This window comes from Orcinus orca, chromosome 9, assembly GCF_937001465.1.
Source record: "Orcinus orca chromosome 9, mOrcOrc1.1, whole genome shotgun sequence".
NCBI lineage: Eukaryota > Metazoa > Chordata > Mammalia > Artiodactyla > Delphinidae > Orcinus > Orcinus orca.
The window spans coordinates 14,206,572-14,224,357 of NC_064567.1; the positions used below are offsets into that span (position 1 = coordinate 14,206,572).

Here is a 17,786-nt window from a genome sequence, read left to right on the forward strand (position 1 = left end):
CACATAAGTGATAGATGGTATTCATCTTTCTCTGACTTCTCTTAGTATGATAATCTCTAGTTGCATCCATGTTACTGCAATTGGCATTATTTCATTCTTTTTTATGGCTGAGTAATATTCCATTGTATGTGTATGTACCACATCTTCTTTATCCATTCATGGACACTTAGGTTGTTTCCATGTCTTGGCTATTGTGAATAGTGCTGCTGTGAACATAGGGGTGCATGTAGTTTTTGAATTATAGTTTTGTCTGGATATACGCCCAAGAGTGGGATTGCTGGATCATATGGTAATTTTATTTTTATTTTTCTAAGGAACCTCCATACTGTTTTGCACAGTGGCTGCAACAGCTTACATTCCCACCAACAGTGTAGGAGGCTTTTCTTTTCTCCACACTTTCTGCAGTATGTTATTTGTCGACTTTTTAATGACGGCCATTCTGACTGGTGTGAGGTGATACCTCATTATAGTTTTGATTTGCATTTCTCTAATAATTAGCAATGTTGAGAATCTTTTCATGTGCCTGTTAGCCATCTGTATGTCTCTTTTGGATAAATGTCTATTTAGGTTTTCTGCCCATTTTTCGATTGGGTTGTTTGCTGTTGAGTTGTATGACTTGTTTGTGTATTTTGGAAATTAAACCCTTGTCGGTCACATTGTTTGCAAGTATTTTCTCCCATTCTGTAGGTTGTCTTTTCGTTTTGTTTATGGTTTCCTTTGCTGTGCAAAAGCTTGTAAGTTTGAGTAGGTCCTGTTCCTTTATTTTTGGTTTTATTGCTATTGCCTTGGGAGACCTAAAAAAAAATACTGGTAGGGTTTATGTCAGAGAATATTTTGCCTATGTTCTCTTCTAGGCGTTTTATGGTGTCATGTCTTGTTTAAGTCATTAAGCCATTCTGAGTTTATTTTTGTGTAATGGTGAGAGGGTGTGTTCTAACCTCATTGATTTACATGTGGCTGTCCAGTTTTCCTAACACCACTTGCTGAGGAGACTGTCTTCTTCCCATTGTATATTCTTGCCTCCTTTGTCGAAGATTAATTGACCATAGGTGTTTGGGTTTATTTCTGGGCTCTATTCTGTTCCATTGATCCATGTCTGCTTTTGCGCCAATACCAGACTATTTTGATTACTGTAGCTTTGTAGTAGTGTCTGAAGTCTGGGAGGGTTATGCCTCCTGCTTTTTTTTTTTTTGGTGGTACACGGGCCTCTCACTGTTGTGGCCTCTCCTATTGCGGAGCACAGGCTCCGGACACGCAGGTTCAGCGGCCATGGCTCACGGACCCAGCCACTCCGCGGCATGTGGGATCTTCCCGGACCGGGGCACGAACCTGCGTCCCCTGCATCGGCAGGCGGACTCTCAACCACTGCGCCACCAGGGAAGCCCTACCTCCTGCTTTTTCTTCTTCAGGATTGCTTTGGCAATTCTTGGTCTTTTAATGGTTCCATATGAATTTTAGGATTATTCTAGTTCTGTGGAAGATGTTATGGGTAATTTGATAGGGATAGCATTAAGTCTGCAGAATGCTTTGGGTAGTATGGCCATTTTAACAATATTAATTTTCCCAATCCAAGAGCATGCCACCCTGCTTCTTTATTCATCATCCCATCACTACCCTGAGAGCCCCTTGCCTTCAGGGAGGCAGGCTTGAGATCGGTTCTCCCATCTCCTACCTCAGTTCACTTGCAAAGACATCCTCTCTTTGTCTCAAACCTTGGAATCTCAGCGTTTCAGTTCCTTGAATGTCAGGCAAGATGAACCTGGTTTGCTAACAGTTTCTCTTCATCTGGATATCTGGCTCTGTGCTAACCTGAGAATGAAGGTGTCACATGGAACTCAATGATGTGAGCCAACAGACCCTTCCTTGTGTAAGGCTGTTTGAGTTGGATCTTGTGTTACAAGCACCCAACAGTATCCAGGTAAAGGAGTGCATTGTGTTTGGGACCCTAGGAGCCTCTCCCAGAGCATCGTCTGCAGGTTCTGGTGCTGGCACTTCCTATGTGGCCTCACCTTGCTGGATCCCTGACTGAGAGCCCAGTTCTGTGCGTCTGAATGCCTCGCTTTCAGCCGGAACCGTGCCATGCTGGCACGTAGTTTGGTCTGACCCTAGGTGTGCTTGTAGACCCAAAACCTCTGACATCCTGGTTTCTGCTGGTACTTGGAGAACATGTAGGTACACCTCACAGTTCTGAAACATCTGCTGCCCCCAGTACCTCACAGAGCCCTGCTCACCTGTGGCCCCAGCACCACTCTACTGGTAGTCCCATGCCTAGCCCCCCCCAGTCTGCCTCTGCCATCAAACCCCTGTTCTCAGCCCTCTCCTGCCTTTCCCAACTCTGCTGAAGGTGAGATTTTTTTCTTTTCAAATTGCAACAGGTAATGAAAAGAAAGAACAACTTAGTATTTATTGCATTATTTATGCCCTGGGAAAATCTGAATACCAGTAGTCAAGGTATAATGAATAATGGATGTAAATAGCTTTTTTCCAGATAGGAAAAACAGACAAGAAATTTCCCCCCAAAGTATCAGTATAGCATATTGTGCCGGATCAAGGTTCTGAAGATTCTCAGCTGCACCAGACCTAAACCTAAGAGATGCGAGGATGGTTTGGGGGCAGGGGAGGCACGCAGGAAGCTCAGGGCAGCAGCTAATTACCAACTGAGGGGTATGTTTCAATGGCTTAACAATCTGCATAGCTGTACCTGTTCTTAGTTGAGTATCTACCTTAAATGCTTTTATTAAGCATACTTTTATTAAGTTATGTAATATTTACTTGGATCTTTAATGTTAAACCCTGTAAGTACTTACGATTTTAAACTATCACCAACATTTGTTTATAAAAATTTACAGTGATGGGCTGTTACCTAACACTACCCTTTTGAAAAGGTACCATACTGAATGACAAATTACATTTGTCACAATGAATGACAAATTACTACCTTGAATGACAAAACTGTAATGCATGCTGGGCTCTGGCTCAAAGGGCTAATGTTGAAAGCTGTTATGAAATTGTATATGAAAGTAGGCTCTTGAACTTGGAGGGTAAAAATACCAGGAACTTGATAAATCAACCCTAAAACTAAGGTTTAACTTTTTATCATAAAGCTAAGAAAGTCTTACTGGGAAAAAACAAGTCTCCTTACAAATGGAGGGTTTTTTCTTTTGAGTTGATACTGTTGATATAGCTCAGCAATGCAGCTTTGGGGAAAATGCTTGCTGACAGTAAAATGAGGGTCTTAAATAAAATTAATTTTTTTTTTTTTTTTTTTAAATTTTTGGCTGTGTTGCGTCTTTGTTGCTGCATGCAGCCTTCCTCTAGTTTTGGAGAGCGGGGGCTATTCTTTGTTGCAGTGCACAGGGTTCTCCTTGTGGTGGCTTCTCTTGTTGCGGTGCACAGGCCCTAAGTGTGTGGGCTTCAGTAGTTGTGGCAGGTGGGCTCAGTAGTTGTGGCACGCAGGCTCAGTAGTTGTGGCGCAAGGGCTTAGCTGCTCCTCGGCATGTGGGATCTTCCCGGACCAGGAATCAAACCCGTGTCCCCTGCATTGGCAGGCCAATTGTTATCCACTGCGTCACCGTAAGTCCCTAAAATGAGGGTCTTATTGAAGGAAAATACTTAGCATAACATACCCAGAGGATCAAGTGTTCTTGTAAATGTGACTAAACTTTCTCTAAAGATAACAAAAAAAATACCAAATTGTGTATGAGAGAGACTTTAGGGTTATTCTAACTCAGAATGGTTACCCTGGCTCAAGGATGACTATCAAAAATGTACATTTACTCTGAAGTCCAAATACTAGCGGTGGGACTTCCCTGGTGGCGCAGTGGTTAAGAATCCACCTGCTAGTGCAGGGGACATGGGTTGGAGCCCTGCTCCAGGAATATCCCACATGCTGCAGAGCAACTAAGCCCGTGTGCCACAACTCCTGAGCTCTAGAGCCCACAAGCCACAACTACTGAAGCCTGCGTGCCTAGAGCCTGTGCTCTGCAATAAGAGAAGCCACTGCAATGAGAAGCCTGTGCACTGCAACGAAGAGTAGGCCCTGCTTGCCACAACTAGAGAAAGCCCGTGCACAGCAACGAAGATGCAATGCAGCCAAATAAATAAGTTAAAAACAAAAACAAATACTAGCAGTATCTAAGCCACAGAATTGTTCTAAAAGGATCTTTTAAAATGGGGTTATTCAGGGCTTCCCTGGTGGCACAGTGGTTGAGAGTCCGCCTGCCGATGCAGGGGACACAGGTTCGTGCCCCGGTCTGGGAAGATCCCACATGCCGCAGAGCAGCTGGGCCCGTGAGCCATGGCCGCTAAGCCTGCGCGTCTGGAGCCTGTGCTCCGCAACGGGAGAGGCCACAGCAGTGAGAGGGCCGCGTACCGCAAAAAAAAATACTACTACTACTACTACTACTAAAATAGGGTTATTCAGTTCAGGAACATGCAGGTGAGGTGACGCGCCATGGGCCCAGCCCCTGGATGATGATGATGTCCTTCACTGGCTATTGCTGACCTGTTTGTTGGTGGCCACTTAGATATATGTGGTATTTAACTCCACATATATCACTATGGTGGGTCAGGTTCCAGACAGCCTTCCTTGCACCTACCAGCTTAACCTTTTGGACCTCATTCCACACCCTAAGGTACTAAGGATTGAAGAGAACAGCACAGACCACTAGGAACAAAGTAGATAACAATTTCTGAGCAACCAAAAATAAATGGGTACTGATGCAGCTGGGTCTCTGATAAAACTCTATGAACTGAATGTGTGGAACCAAATATGGCAGGAAAACCTCATTTAATGAGGCACAACTTGGTAAGCTGGGAACGTGAGGTTTGTCCCCTTTAGATGTAAATCTGATGTCACTTAAAATGATTAGTTTCAGTTTCTGAGGCTTACGTTCCTGTCACATCAAATTTGTTAAAACTTACGGAACTAAAGATAGAAATAGTCCTTGAAAGGCTCTTAACTATACTCACTCACAGACCCTTATTTCATTATATTCTTGTTTTTCAAGAATCTCAAGTTTTAACTACTGTTTAAACACGAGTGGGTATATAGCTTTTCAATGCAGAAATCGTTAGTCTCATTACACTGGTTACACCATGTTTTTATTTCAATTTGCTCAATGTGAAGAAAAACAAAACAAATAAACTCAATTTCTTCTGCAGGTCTGGTCCTTCTCTACAGCGGTTGTTACAGACAGTCCTGAAGTAGCTGGAATACAGCCAGCAAGGGCCCAGGTGGAGCAACAATTCATCTTGCATCTGTAAGTATATATTTATTTCCTTTGGTGCCTTGCACAGTAAGGCACTATTAGTAACAGAATAGAAATGGCCACAGCAAGTAGTTCTAGTGACAATTTACTAGACAAGTTACAGTTTAATGGTGGTGGTGATTTTCATTTTATTATTTTTTACAATAAGGGTGTAATCTTTATACTCCACACACACAAAATAAAACAAGAAGTGCTTATGAAAGAGTCCCTGCCCCCACCCCCATCTCAAAACATCCTGAACATATAGCTCTTCAATAGAACAGAAAAATCAAGACATGTTTGATTTCAAAATTTCAATAAAAAAGCAAAGCATGTAACGCAACAGCTGTTCAACCTCCCACTCTAAAATAGGCACCGTTAGACAAACAAAACTCCCGGTACTTTAAATTTCTCCAGCACACATTCCAGTATAAATGTTCTGAACTGTAATCAGCTAGTAATTAATAATGGGAATAGAACCTTAGAACAGAAGTTATATTGCTTCCCTGCACCCCTTTCTCTTACAGTTAGAGGGTAGAGGTATCAGGGGATACGGAGTCAAAGGAAGAAAAGAAATTCCCAAAGTTTGTTTTTTGGACGAGAAAGGAAGACAGCATTTTACAAATGTTCAAAAAATCCCAAGGCAAGTAACACAATTCATTCACTATCACTCCTACTAGAAAGAATAAAGACATCAGCAACTTATTATATAAAACTGTACTTTCAGAAGTGTATTACAAGTTCACCAGAAACTATGGATGTAGTTTTAGGCTTCATCAAAGAAAACAAGTTCAGATCAAGTTAGATGCTATACACCTAGCCTAGCTGGATCGGTGTCTGGAACTGCTCACTGTGTCACCCTGAACAGCTGTAAACTAAACAATAGTATGTAACTCCAGAGGAAGCTTAAGGATTGAGGATATGTACACAGCTAATTATATCTCCCCTGCTTCGCGCTCTTCAGAGCTCCTCCTGTCTTCTGATCTGCCATTAGCGCTCTCATAGGACCGCTTCTTATCTTTTCGATCTCTGTCACGAGGTGATCTGTCTCTTGAATTCCTGTCTCTGTCACGTGATGCTAAGTCTTGTTCTCTGAATCTCTCTTTTGAGGATCTGAAAAATATTAATTTGAGGAGCAAAATGTGTTGGGAAACCCAAAATCCAAATGAAAGAATCGGATAAATATTAAGGTACTGATTAGCTGAAGATATACAGAATGCATCCAAGAAAAGAGCACTACTGTATTTGACAAGGGTACTAAAACAAGGAGATGGATGAAGACAAATAGCTAAGGGTCAAAAACCATAAGCCAAAATGATTTACAGGACATTCTCATTATCTTCGAGGCAACCCTAAAGCTTCTCCAGTTCATAGCAAACATATTTAATATAAAAATAATATATAGACAATACCTTAAAGATGTTATCCAATGTTTTAAGAATATACAATAGAATGTAGATTCCCAATCAGATGGAAATCAGTGGCTTAGGACAGGGGTCAGGAACCCTTTCCTCTTTGCTGTCTGCCCAGAGGGATAAATATTTTAGGTGTTGCAGGTCATGTGAGTGTGGGATACTCTTCCTTTTCTTTTTGTCAACCCCTTAATATAAAAACCATCATCCATAGCTCCCTGGCTGTATAAAAACAGGCTGTGGAGCCACATTTGGCCTGCAGGCAAGTTTGCCAACACTCAGGTAAGAGAACTACTCAATGATATGGCTTTGAGCAACCATTTATTATTTAAAACTCTGCTTTATTCCTGCGGAGTTAGCTCATTCAACCGACAGAAAAAGATACAGAGAAAGATGATCACACTGTAATAAACCTTGATTAACTGTAACTGTTTAATACCACCTTTCCATCCCCATACCCAAGTCAAGAAGAAAGGTAATAAGCTCATACCAGAGATTCAATCAAAAGGAAACCCAAAGGACATTAGGGGATCAGAATTAATATGGAATCTTCTATACCTTCAACATCTAGAATAAATCAGTAACATATTACATTTATTTGGTTCTTCACGGGTGACATGGTACTTTTACATAATTCTCTCACTTAACCCACATTCAGAATTAGGATCTGAGGTCTGATTAAGTAATACTTTCAACTTCTAAGGCAGGGGAAAAAGTACTACCCTACTACCCAGTTTTAGAAATACAGTTAAAAAGGATTAAACCAAAAAGGTTGAAAGATTAAATGTCAATTTCTGGCATTCTACTTAATTAAGGTTTTAATAAGCTTAATTTAAAAATAATGTGTTAAATCATACAGTGCACATTCCTATCCATGTCTTTGTAGGAATGGAATATGAAGAGAGACGATTGAGATGATGCCTAAGAATAAGGACACGCATTGCTGGTAAGTCCCAGAGAAATAAGAACAAACTGTAAGTATCAGCTAGTACTCTGCCAGAGATTACAGTGTCCTTATTACAGAAGCAGTTTTCACTCAGTATTTCACTCAAACTATCGATAATCCTGACAAAGCAGGCACCCTTCTACTAAGTAGATAAGGAAAGACAGAAAGGGTAATTAGATAATTTGGCCAAGGCCACTTTCATCCAAGTAGTCTGACTCTGAAGTCTGCACTGTATGTGTCTGAACGCAGCAGAAAAATGCAAACGGTCCTCATTTACCAAGGGTAACTGTTACCCGGAAAGGCCACAAGGAGAATCTACTTACATTGGAGACCAGTATCTCACAGTTGGAGCAGGAGAACGGCAAGTTATAAAAGACCTTTAACTGGGGCTAACCTTGAAATTTAAACTCAACTACTATGTAGGAATAACTTGATATTCTCTTTTATACAGTAACTGTAGATGGTAGTAGCAATTGTCTGCTAATTTTTGGCAAAAAACAAAATATTGCTTTGAAAAAGTAATTTGAGTATCAAGATTAGAAGTGCTCTTGGGAACAGAATAATTTTACAAAAATAATCCTCTTTATTAACAACATGCTGAAAATACTAGATGAGGGGTGTCAGGTGGTATGGTGGAAAAATTTCCTATATGTCTTGATTAACAGAGGAAACCTTAGGGACTAGGTCCCAGAAGAGGAGACTTCATGCCCTCTCTCCATCCCTACCACCAAAAACGACATTTAAGAGTTCAGAGACATCAGAAAAAATGACAGGTAGCCAAGCTGACAAGAGCAATTATCTAGACCTATCAACCAGCAAAATGATTCTTAAAATTTACAGTGCAGGTAAGATTCCTGAAGAATTGTTTTAAATGTATTTTTCTGGACACTGTACTGTGTGCCTAGTTTTAAGAATGAGATAAGTGGCCTAGAATTCACACCATGCGGAGCTCTGCCCTCATCAATTCCCTGCTCATTCTCTGCATCTGCCTATAATACCCAGAATATTTTTCCTACCTGGTTTTATCAATCGGATTATACCCACTCTAGGTTTTAGGCTATTCCCTGAAGCCATTTTTGTTGTTGTTGTTGTTACTCTGGTACTTCCCTCACCTAATCTCCTGTATTATTTACTCTGATATCCAGTTTAGCACTTTGTCAGTGCTCATTATTGTCAAAGATGTTATTAGTCCTGTGTCCTAACTCACTTGAATAAAGCTGCTCAACTACATTATACTTATTTTTTAATACAGTAGAAGGTATACAATTATTACTGATTTAAAGTCTCCTGAAGAACTACTTGAGTGGAACTTAAATGTTCTCACCAAAAACAATAAAAATATATGTGAGGTGATGGAGGTGTTAATTAACTAGATGGAAGGAATCCTTGCACAATGCATATGTAGAGCAAATTACCACAATGCCCACTGTACATGTCTTACAACTTACTTTGTCAATTATGCCTCAGTAAAGCTGGGGGTGGGGGAGGGAACCTACTTGGAACAAGGCAAGAATATAAGGAATAAATAAAAGAGCCTATTATATCCAACGCAGTTTGTGAGCAGTTTCGGGGAAAGGCTAGCTGAGGGGGAAAAAAAAACAAAATCTGCAGAAAGCTGTTAAAAATTTATCACGAACTTTATGTGGAGTAATCCACAGAAAACTTAAGATTAGTAGATACTAGGCACTCAAAAAAATGTTTCTGTTCCATAGAAATGACCTGGCTTAAGGGCCATAATGGGACCTGAGAAGTTTGGGGAGCTTGGTCTATACAGACCATGAGTGCTTAAGGCTCCACCACATTCTAATCCTTTGTCCTGATTAGATATTCAAGTCCTTAAAACATACCTCACCCTGGGTCTGCTCTCCTTGCACGTTTTGAATTTTCATGCCAATGACGTCTAACTTCCTTTAAAATTCTGAACCTGCCCTGCCCAACTAACTATACAACAATGCATATCTACAGTGCAGAATAAACAAGAGTATACTGAACGTCTGCTCTGAAAAAGTACACCAGCTCAAAGAAGTTCAGAAAACAGTAAGTCAGACAACTCTTAATGAAAGGACTTCTCAGAGTCCCTAATTCACCAATACATACTGGAAAAGCTCTAACAGTACTGGTACCTAAAATTATTTGCCCATAAAGTACTTTTTCCCAAGACACACTAAGCAGAGAAAAGCCATAACCTCTGCACATATTGGTTCCAATTTCTTACTCTTGCTCATAAGTATATTCTTTCTGAACTACCCATATATTCAGGAAAAAAAATGTTATACACTCACACACAAATGTGTACAAATTAGCAGATGCCAAGTTCAAACCACCAGTATTCCAAGTCTAAACTGTAAAGGTAGTTCCATATCCTCCTATGGACCTCAGTACCTCCTCCTGGATCGCTCTCTGCTCCTGTCTCTAGAACTGTGCCCACTTCTCTGGTGGCTGCGGCTGCGACTACGGCTGCTGGAGCGGGACCTGTGGCGATGGCGTTTCTCTCGGGATTTGGATCGAGTTCTCCTTTTCCGTTCCCGTGACATGGAGCGAGACCTATGTCTGCGATGCTCTCTGGACCTGGATCTACAAAAGATAGTTAGTTTTTAGCTTTGTTGGCACTACATTTCTCATTTACTAAAGCCTCCTCTTTAAAGAGAAACTATCCCTCAGTAGCCTTATTTAACGCCAATACTATTTCAAATCAGCTAAATCTATGCTAAAATGAATTGCTGATATATTAATAACTACAAACTAGAATTGTGAAATAAAAATTAAACAGTAAAAAAAAATTAAACAGTAGTTCTCAGAGGTCAATCAGTGTTGTATAAATTTACATCAGTAATATTTTTTACGAAGGAAACAATCTGTAACACTACTACATGCCAGGGATTGTATTATCTAGATGCTTTAAGGACAATTTCATTTAAACTTCTAAGATTTTTAGTACACTTTAGAAACAAAGTATGTACCTGATGAACATGGACAGAAAGGAGACACAAGATAAAGAATATTGTTTAGGATAAAGTTACTAACTTGCTGAATTGAAAAGGTTATATGACCATTGAAATAAGTTTAAATGCCCACAATGTGCCTTGTCAGTGTAATCAAAACAGTTAAGACAGTTCTCTAGTCAGTAGTACATAATTTATTTGGGAGGAAAAAATTAACATGCATAAATCATTTTAGAGAACTTTAACTGCAAAAAAGAAGTATTTACTTTTTGTAGGTGTACAGAGAAGGAAAAACACTTCTGTAGCCTCCGCTGGGTCACAAAACTAACTTGTGTATTGTGTCTGCGGCCAGGATGAGGATGGCATATATAGAGGACGTAAAACATTTGAGGGAAAACAACGGGGAAGAAAGGTATGAATTTTGTTAACAGCCATTTTCAAAGTGATGGAAACATTCTAAACTGGATTGTGACAGCTGTACAACTTTAATTTACTGAAAGTCATTAACCAGCACACTTAAATGGGCAAACTTATGGTATGGAGTGTAAATTAAACCTCAGTAAAGCTCTTTTAAAAATTTTAAGTCACTTTAAAGAATGAGGTATTTAATCAAATTATGAGAAGAGTGAGTTCAAAAGCACATTATTCAGATGATGTAACAACCACAGCTAAATAGAGTACTTTCACAATTAAATATTTCTGAAAAGAAACAGAGGGAAAAGATAAAATTCATTCCATACAAAGTTTTTATCAAATGATATTTTCTTTTATCACTCACTTTGAGCTATTATAACAAATTATTTCTCCCAGTGCGTAATTTCATTTTACTAGTTGTCTAGTAACACCATTTACTGGGTGCCTACTGTGCTGCTCTAGGAACTGGGGAGACTGAGCAGCAAATACAGTCCTTAACCTCAGGGAGCTTATACTCTGGAACGAGGCCTACACAGATACGCAGGCAGTAAATAAAGATAGGTCAGGGAATAATGAAGGGTAAAAATGTAGAACGAAAGGAGGTGGTCATCTTTTGTATCGAATAAGCAGGAAAGGCTTTTCTTATAAAATCACATTTAAGCAAAGATGAAATGAAGTAAGGAAATCAGCTCATCAGCCAGCTCAGAGAAGACTGCTTCAGGTAGAGGGAACATGGGTGCAAAGGCCCTAAGGGGAGAGAAAGTTCAACATGTCAAAAGAATAGAAGAAACCCTTTTGGCTGCAATGAAATTAGCAAGTCAGAGTAATATCAGGAGTCTAACAAGCAGGATGACCAAGTACTTTGTCACTCAAACCAGGATGCTCTCAACATTAAATTATACAGAGGGAAAGGGGGAGCTATTAATAAATATGCTAAGAAATAAACTGTAACTACCCTAGGGCACATTGATCACTCTATAAAGCCATGGTGAGGATTTCAACTTCTACGAATGAAATGGAAGACCTTTAGAGGGTTTGAAGACAGGGCTGATATGATTTATTTCACTTTTTAAAGAACTCATTCTGGCCGATGTGTAAAAAACAGACTGAGGCGAAGGAAAGTGGACAACAGAAACAGAAATTAAGAAATTGCTTCGGAGGCTATTGTAAATAGTGAGGTAAGAAGTGGCTTGGACTAGAGTAATAGAAATTAAATTTCTGGCCTGAATATCTAAAGATGTTCTATGTACAAAGAATTTAAATCTCTCTTCAACAAAGGGAGAAGCTTGCATTAACCAACCGGTAAAAAAGAACAGTATTGTCATTTAATATTTCTACTTCTCATCCTGGATTGAAAAACTCAACAACAATATAAGTTAGTTGACACAACTGGTCCTGTTTCATGCCTTAGTTTTTTCGTGTTTTAAAGCAGAAATACCGCTGAAAGATGCTAAAAAGTAGTAGGACATCTAATAGAAACATAAGGTTTTTCTTTCATAACAACAAATGCTCTAGTTTACAGGGAAAAAGTTCTTGGGAAACAGTTACTCTTCAGAGTCAAGAATACTCAGAAGGTTTCAAAAAAGAAGATGTGATTTGAATAAGGAATGGTAGGATTTGAAAAAACTGAGAAAGGGCACTGTGCGTAGGCATGGACTCATTTGAGAAAGGCTCAGGGGACTTCCCTGGTGATGCAGTGGTTAAGAATCCACCTGCCAATGCAGGGGACACGGGTTCGAGCCCTGGTCTGGGAAGTTCCCACATGCTGCCGAGCAACTAAGCCCGTGCGCCACAACTACTGAACCTGTGCTCTAGAGCCCAAACTACTGAACCTGTGCTCTAGAGCCCAAGAGCCACAACTACTGAGCCCACATGCCACAACTACTGAAGCCCACACGCCTAGAGCCCGTGCTCGGCAACAAAGAGAAGCCACCACAATGAGAAGCCCGCACACCACAACGAAGAGTAGCCCGCGCGCAGCAACAAAGACCCAACCCAGCCAAAAATAAATTTATTAAAAAAAAAAAAAAGGCTCAAGACAGGAATGAGAGAACAGCAAGTGAAGAACTAAGAAGGATGAAGTGCACCATGTTTCCTCACCTTAGAAAGAGAAAAATTGTCAGAAACTAGTAAAAACTGTATTTAAAAAAAAGGCTTCAAAGCCCACAAGTATTAGTGCCAAAGGTCAAAACAAAGTGTTATCTTGTCCTCTTTCTATTTAAAGGGGCATTTTAAAAATGCCCCTTCAAAGCTTTTTGGGATCACTGTACAAGGGGAGAAGTAATAAACTCAAAGTCTAGATTGGGTGCAAACATTTTCGTTTCCCCCTTAATTAACTCACCATGGATTCCCTCATTCAAAATGTATCCAACTATTTATATTTTGAACAGGTACAACCTCTCAGAATGTGTTTCTTAGATGTACGACCCAAACTGATTTTTAAAAATAAATCCCGTCACATGTTTACTCTGAGCTTCTAAAGATTTTAATAAAATGCTCTGAAATATTTTTAGCTTTCTCTATACTCCAGGGCACTTTGTGATTTTACTCTGATAAAACTAAATTGTAGCTCATGAGTATCTTCTGACCAACTTCTCAAATGACACTGCTCAAATGTGAGCTACGAAAGAATTAAGAGTACTAATTATTCATTTTAAGAAAGATATTTAATCTATAAAAACTACCTTTGGAAAACACAGCTTCACAACTTATCTTGTATAATACCTACCTTTTAGGATTCTTGCTATGTGATCGAGACCTAAAAAAAAAAAAAATCTATTTTTAGAAAAGTAACTATAAAAAAGGAAGAAAAGGTACAATGTACTGTTAAAATTACATCCTCATTTCTAATTTTTATATTAGTTTTATAAATATAAGGCTTGTATGTATGTACACAAATTTTTCCAAAAGGCACCACAAACTTTACAGACTTCCCCACTCTGGCATACCCCTTACCTAGGCTACCTGGCTCTAAAAAAAAGAATATGCTCCTAGAAGACTAAAACACAACACAACTCACTAAATCTCCAAAAACCACCTCCTAGCCTGGAAAAAATTCGTTATTTTTATCTCTGTCATTTCTTCTTTCCCTCTGGGAACAGAATAAAATTTCTGATCTGTGAGACAATACTTTGTAATTATCACCTCACACTATAATCCCTAGAACACTCAATTCAATCATACAATGTTTCTTAATATGACACACAATACTCTTATATAAAGTACTCTTCATATTTCCTAGCACATAATTAAAGCTCAACAGATAGTAATAGCTAACGTTACGGTTACTAGGAAGTCAGTCACAGGGGGTTTTTGGTGGAGAATATATACCATGGTTGCAGCATGACTTCGGATTCAGCCTGATGTAAATCTTAACTGTTTCCATCACTCACTATCTGTGTGACCTGGGCAGATTATGTATCTTCCCTCAGCTTAGTCTGTCATTTGCAAAAGAGGGATAGTAATAACAATTTCACAGGGGGCTTTCAAGTATTAGATGAATATAGGTAAATTCTTAGTGCAGTGGCTGACACATCATAAGCATCAAGTGACAGTAATTTTTATCATTATCCTTTTCAATACCATAGGTGGAATCCCATTTTGTGTGTCATTTTCTACTTACTAGTAATTTCCTCATCTTCCATACTTAGGTCCATTTCTGAAACAGTGTTAACATTTTATAACTAATGTTAAAGGCAATTTGCCATTTGTCATTAAAGAAGTAAGATGTGATGTACTTTCTCATTAACTTTACATATGTGAAAATGTAGTCCTGCAAAGAATTTTGTTTTTCATTTGACTATCACCTCAGTTCTATAGTTTATACTAGTGGCACTATATTCTGTTGAATTTTAGCTTCAACTGAGATTTCAAATACCATTCATATTGTCTTAAATATTACAATACTGGGCAATATTTCCACAGAAACTTAGTATACACAAAAGAGAACAGAGCTAAAGCTCTGAGGTAAAATTTACCAGGAAATGAAGAACATATATATCAACGGAAGAATGACAGCAGTTCCTCTAAACAGGAACATGTCCATATGTAGCTTTGTTTTGTTTTGTCATTACAGTGCAAAAAGATTACCTGTTACAAGCCATGTAACACAAATGAAGTCAGTTTAAATGTCCTGAAATAGAGTGAGTGTAACAGGATCAAAGCTTGAAAGCAGCTGACATAACCTAGTCCTGTATTATCAAAGATTTTAATTAATTTAGGGACATCTGCTGAAGAGAAGGTATTTAAATTTCAGAGATACGTAATACAATTAAGGGAACACTATTAAGTTAGAACTACACGTAAATGTTTTGTGGCATACCCCTCCCATCTGAAAATTGCTGAATTTATAAACATGATGCCACACAACTTGCTGCCAATGTGTAAAAGTGACCCAGAACATGTAAACATTCTAAATATGAAGAATATGATTTTATCAACTAATGTCAATATAAAAAGAATTGTGCACATTTAGCTATTAATAAACGAATAAAAATTTTAACAGTTTATAGCTCCTAAACTGAAGAAATACAGAATCGAAGTACAATGTAAAATAATCAATGAAAGAAGCGGACAAAAAAATACCCAAAACTTCTATCAACAAGTATATATCATAAAATAGTTCCATGCCAGCCTGGTACAAAGCTAGCCCATTATGAAAATCAGAGGGCTAGAAAAGGGCCTTGTTATATATCTTACTAAACATACAGATGTGAAGCAATCATTATTCCCTCTTCCATACATTTTGAAGGAAATCTCCTTAACTTAAACAGCCATAAGTTAACATACTTGAATGAACATTGTTTCACATGGTAATATTTTTAAGAGTAAACAGAAATTTCTCATGTCCAGATTTATTAACATCTACAACCTTGTATAATTACATCTCTTTTTAGAACCAGGGATGTTCAACTTCAGATACTTGGACTACTCAATTACTCCATACCTCCTCAGCTTCTCCCTTTCTTCTCTCTCCCTTTCTTCTCTTCTTTTCAGGCGTTCCTGGTTTCTTTTCTCCTGCTTCTCAGCTACAACTCTCTTAAAAAACAATGACAGTTCAAATAATACTAAATGAGAAGCATTATTTACTGGGCCCATTCTTAGTGAGCATTATCCTAAACTTTACCATATCTAACATTAAAAAGTTTTTAATAAGAATTCATTTTGAAGATTTGTCAGGTATAATCATTAAGCTTACAAGTCTGGTTTCCAAACTCTTTCCCCCCTTCCATATAAAATTTCATGTTTCTCCATGACTTCTTAATATTTCAAAGTCACTTTCACGAGATTTTTCTCCTCTTAACGTCTTCTGAATTCTAAACTCTTTAAAGATTTCCAATATAGAAATGTCTTCTGTTGACTTCTAGTTACAATCCTGAGGCTGCTGCTTTTAAAAAGTACCAGTGAAATGCTAAACAGTTCTGTTGCTAGGTCTATATTTGCAAAGGTTCCCAATTAGGTACCATTTTTGAGTTTTAACTTCAATCCAAACAATCATTTGCTATAGTGAAACTCTCTTTGTAATTTCAAAAACTTTACCCAAGGTCATCCTAGCTACTCCAAATACTGAGACGAGCTCACAGTTAACTACAAATATGGAGACGTGTCTAGGTGATTCTGATTCCACATTATTTTAAATGTCAAACTATGGATCCTGGGTTAATTTCAGTGATAACTGCACAAAAAGTCACTTCCCAGTGTTTCCCATCTTTCAGACAGTCCTCAGTTCATGACAAAATGCTACAGTGCCACCATTTTTTAAAAAAACTAGCCACATCAGATTGTTGAAAAGTAAATTGATCCTTTCCATTGACTCTGCCTATGTTCACCTCTTTAGAAATAACCTTTTTTTTGTTTGCTTATCTTCTCAGAACTCAGCAGACGAGTAAGAGCTGTGCTGCCTTTCTCACAACAGCCTATATATTTAATCGACAGTGATTGTCCTTTTTAAAAAATTGGTTTCTAAGTCCTTTCTGAAATGGGGGCAAAAGCATAAAACTAGAGGTCCTACCAGTTTGCTATTTAGTGAACTGCAAAATATTTCAAATAAATATTGGATCATTTTTTTCAATCTTCCTTTAAAGTAAACATCATACTAAATTACTATTCGTTTTATTAAAAAAAGAAAGTATCACTGGAAATTTTAGGCATTATTTTAGAACCCAGTTTGCAAGGTTCCTCCCTAATTCAACATCGTATCCAAGACAAAATAGTACTTCCTCCCAGAGTAAGAGGATTTTTAAAGTCTGTTTCTCAGATATCATCCATTAAACAACCTGGTATTTCCATTTACAATCCTACACTATTCAGTATGAATTGTTAACAGAATCACAGTTAAGAATAGTCTTGAAAAAAAAAAAAAGAATAGTCTTGAATCACAATCAAGAATACTACACAAAAAGACAACTTACACAGATCAAAAGAATGAGTGGCTATACTGGATGAAGTGAGGGATATTAATTTACCAATGTACCTTTAATTCTTCAAGCTTCTCTCTTATTTCAATAAATCCCAGGTGCAGTTTACCCCCAAAATGATCAGCCAGTCGTCTGTCATTATCATGAAGACCTAAATAGGCAGAGCAAACTTCACAGACTCGAAGTTTCTGCTGCTGGAAACTGGAAGCTGGCATAGAATTCCGATAAACTTCCTAAACAAAAGTGACAGAAACAATGTTCATATAAACTGCATTAAAATCATACAATTACACAAAATACACTATGTTTATACCAGAAATGTTTCTAATGAACACACAAAAGCATGACTATTTTGTCACGAATATTACAGATTCCCCATTACCCCAATCCTCTGTCCTCGGGACTTC

At 38.4% G+C, this 17,786-nt stretch overlaps 2 protein-coding genes across 9 annotated transcripts in view; one reads left to right on the top strand and one right to left on the bottom strand.

The window, feature by feature from the left end:
- Positions 1-9,990, top strand: part of KLRG2 (killer cell lectin like receptor G2) — a 63,266-nt gene extending 53,276 nt beyond the window's left edge. Inside the window, exons 4-6 of one of the 2 annotated variants that reach the window (XM_033432355.2) lie at positions 5,164-5,261; positions 7,548-7,607; positions 9,573-9,990. In XM_033432355.2, the coding sequence (XP_033288246.1) occupies positions 5,164-5,261; positions 7,548-7,560 (111 nt within the window). In that variant the 3' untranslated portion in view covers positions 7,561-7,607; positions 9,573-9,990. Of the gene's footprint in view, positions 1-5,163; positions 5,262-7,547; positions 7,608-8,272; positions 8,910-9,572 lie in introns of those variants that run through there. The other variant, XM_033432354.2, reaches the window with a different exon arrangement.
- LUC7L2 (LUC7 like 2, pre-mRNA splicing factor) overlaps positions 1-17,786 on the bottom strand; it is a 66,018-nt gene that overhangs the window by 3,534 nt on the left and 44,698 nt on the right. For 6 of the 7 annotated variants that reach the window (XM_033432358.2, XM_004272147.3, XM_012533881.3 and 3 more), the window contains 5 exons: positions 17,436-17,612; positions 15,909-16,000; positions 13,692-13,721; positions 9,990-10,181; positions 5,082-6,362 (listed from right to left, as the gene is read on the bottom strand). In XM_033432358.2, coding sequence (XP_033288249.1) covers positions 6,185-6,362; positions 9,990-10,181; positions 13,692-13,721; positions 15,909-16,000; positions 17,436-17,612 — 669 coding nt within the window. In that variant the 3' untranslated portion in view covers positions 5,082-6,184. Of the gene's footprint in view, positions 1-5,081; positions 6,363-9,989; positions 10,182-13,691; positions 13,722-15,908; positions 16,001-17,435; positions 17,613-17,786 lie in introns of those variants that run through there. The other variant, XM_049715095.1, reaches the window with a different exon arrangement.